Source organism: Notothenia coriiceps, unplaced genomic scaffold, assembly GCF_000735185.1.
Source record: "Notothenia coriiceps isolate Sejong01 unplaced genomic scaffold, NC01 NC01_scaffold00031562, whole genome shotgun sequence".
Classification (NCBI taxonomy): Eukaryota; Metazoa; Chordata; class Actinopteri; order Perciformes; family Nototheniidae; genus Notothenia; species Notothenia coriiceps.
Genome location: NW_011364263.1, coordinates 1 through 3058, shown reverse-complemented (window position 1 = coordinate 3058; position 3058 = coordinate 1). Strand labels below are relative to the sequence as shown.

Below are 3058 nucleotides of genomic sequence, written 5' to 3'. Positions count from 1 at the left end.
ACACAACATCTCAAATACATCGAATAGGTGTTTTAGAGTTAGAGAATATATGGCACTAACCAGCTGTGATACAGAGCAGAAAAACATCTTCTGACGGAGTAAGACATGCAAAAATTATATTCTGATTATCTTCTTTCCTTCGACACCTTAAAAAAATAAGCCGCACGCAAACACCCAAAACGCTAAATCAAACGTCCAAATACCTCAATTAATGTTTTTATTTTTGGGATTTCTTTACTTTTTTTTTACGTCATTTATTTATTTATACTTTTTATTATTGTATTGCATGTGTGGAGAATGTGTTCTGTGTTTTGGATAAGTGGAAAAAAAGGTGGTACATATTGGGATCCTGCTCCTTCTTGATTGTGTCACCCTGTGAAACTTCAATAAATATATTAAAAAAATTAAAAAGAATACCTCAATGATTTTTTCGCGGTTCTTGGTGGGGTTCATGGGGGGTTCGGTCAGCAGGATCTTGCAGTTGCGGGACTCGACGTTGAGCTTCTCCGGGCCGAAGGTGTAGTCCCACAGGTGCTTCATGTCGTCCCAGTTCCTGACGATGCCGTTGTCCATGGGGTAGTTGACCTCCAGCATGGAGCGCAGCTCGCTGGCCTCGTCCCCCACCATCAGGTCCTGCAGGGGGAGGGCAGAGGTCAACCAGGAGTTATTTTACAGTTTAGTTTCCCACTTCTGAAAGCCAGTTCCGATCATTCAGGGTCACTGGGAGTAAGAATGAGCACTGAGTATTGGTTAAGAGCAATACAATCAGGAATGTGTTCCGCATGGCCAGCTGGTCTCATAAAATCACAGAAACTGGATCTTCAAGCGGAGTCATGTGTCAGATGACGACAGCTTTATTAATGTATTCTCAAAAGGAGCTTTTTAGCTTTAAAACTCAGTTACCCAGCATGCAACAAGCCATCATTTTCCATGCACCTGGAAACACTTGCGTTTCCCTCCAGCTACAGTAAACCACTTGTTATAGAACCATTCAACCAGATCCATGCAAGGCAGCCTGGCAATGTAAACATCGGCTGGGTTAGCGCTCAGTGTTAGCGCTCAGTGTTAGCCACAGTCAAGCAGCCCACGTTCCACTTGGAGACATCAAAAGCCTCGTGAAGGCAGCCATTTTATGGGTTCATCCTGTGTGCTTTGGCATTAAAAAAGTACCAGTCAAAGGCTCTGCCTCCATGTGGCCTCGCTTTTTTTTTTTAAGTGAAAAGAAAAACAGATGTGCTTCCGTCTTTAACCTCCAGCTGTCTGCCATGCACACTTCTTCCCCCACACTTCCTCTGAACTAGTAAAGGTGAAACAGCCGCAGATACTAAAGTAAATGTAGTCAAATGGACATTCCTTGTGTAAAATATGTTTTCACAGGGAGGTACAAATATCTATAGTGCATATAAGTACACAACATTTATCATTTACCACCAATCGTTCTAGCTGCAGCTGACATTTCAATTGTTTTTGTGCTGAAAACTGTATTTATTTCAGTCCTTAAATAGCAGCAGGATGGAGGTGGGGGGTGGAGCTGTCAGCAGATCAGAGACTCTGAAAATGGAACCGGTCCAAAATCTCTTTTAGCAGTCCATCGATAACAGCTGGCTTATGATTCATCAGCCTTTCCTGCAACACTTCCCTCCAGGAGAGAGGAGTGCATTAATGTGAGGGCTGTACATCTATCAGACCCTCTGCCACTCATCTGGCAAACGCTCAAACTCAACGGAAACTAGTTGGGTTGGGAAATAACCGAATCATTGTGTGAGTGAAAAACTGGACCAAAGAACAACACAACTCTCCAGAGCAGGCACACACCGAGCTGAACTTACCATCTATGGGCTTTCTACTTCATCGTAGGGGAACAAAACATGGAGGAAGAGGAAGGCAGATTTATAAAAAGAGATGAATAAACAAAATAATTGGGAAAGAACAGGAAAAAGAGATAGGATCGTGCTAAAGGAATGGGAAATTGGCCCAGTGCTGCTTAATAAACTGGGCTTTACCCCAAAATAGGGTTCACTCTGTTGTGTAGCAGTTGTCAGAACTAAATGGGACTCAATAGAAAGATATTTTAGAGTGGAAGTAGACAGTCTGTAGCTTTGACACTATTGGAAACTGACTTTGTGATTCCATATCTTGCTTTTTCACTCTTGTTTTTCCAGTGACCGGGTTCGCCCTTGAAATCAAGACTTTCTGGTTAAATTAAACAATTCATTTTCAAGGCCACATCTGTTTGTACCTTGATCTCAATGTTCCCAACTTTGGCTGTGGAGCGGATGATGGGCCTCCCAACGAGCGCAGGGAAGATGTGCTCCGGGAAGTTGGAGCCTGCAAAGCCGCACTTGACAAACTGAAAGGAGAGACATGAGAAGCAGAGATGAGAGGAAATTCATTTAAGTACTGGAGAGATAAACTGTGCAAGACAACGGCACAGCCATCCTGCTGATAACAGGGGGCTTCATTAGCATTTGGACAAAGATTGTAAAAAAAAACGCCAGCCCTGCAATTACAGAACCTCTAGCTATTCGGGGAAAATAAGTCTGAACAATTAGGGCCAGTGCCTGCTTTAGCCTCATGGTAGAAATCCATAACTGTATTTTTTAAGGTTTATCTACGGATTTTAATTTGATCTTTCAATGGCTAACCATATTTTTGGTTAATTTATAAATATAGGATGTTGGGATGGGAGATACTCGCAGAACATGTCCCATAAGTAATAAAGTATGATGTTACATCTATAACATTAATATAAGAGTAAATTATCAGATGTCACACACACACACACACACACACACACACACACACACACACACACACACACACACACACACACACACACACACACACACACACACACACACACACACACACACACACACACACACACACACACTAAGACCTTCCTCTCCTTTGGATGTCAGAGAGGATTTCCAGGCTCTGATGAGTCTAGACTGACAAATCTGTGTGTGTGTGTGTGTGTGTGTGTGTGTGTGTGTGTGTGTGTGTGTGTGTGTGTGTGTGTGTGTGTGTGTGTGTGTGTGTGTGTGTGTGTGTGTGT

The 3058-nt window shown here is 42.8% G+C and overlaps 1 protein-coding gene across 1 annotated transcript; it reads right to left on the bottom strand.

Annotated features, from left to right (window-relative positions):
• Positions 1-372: 372 nt before the first annotated feature.
• On the bottom strand, positions 373-2350 carry LOC104960135 (actin-related protein 2-A-like; the record flags this gene model as incomplete). Its single annotated transcript, XM_010788099.1, has 2 exons — positions 373-633; positions 2240-2350. Coding segments are annotated over 2 exons (372 nt in total), but the record flags the coding sequence as incomplete, so codon positions are not given.
• Between the last annotated feature and the right edge of the window lie 708 nt (positions 2351-3058).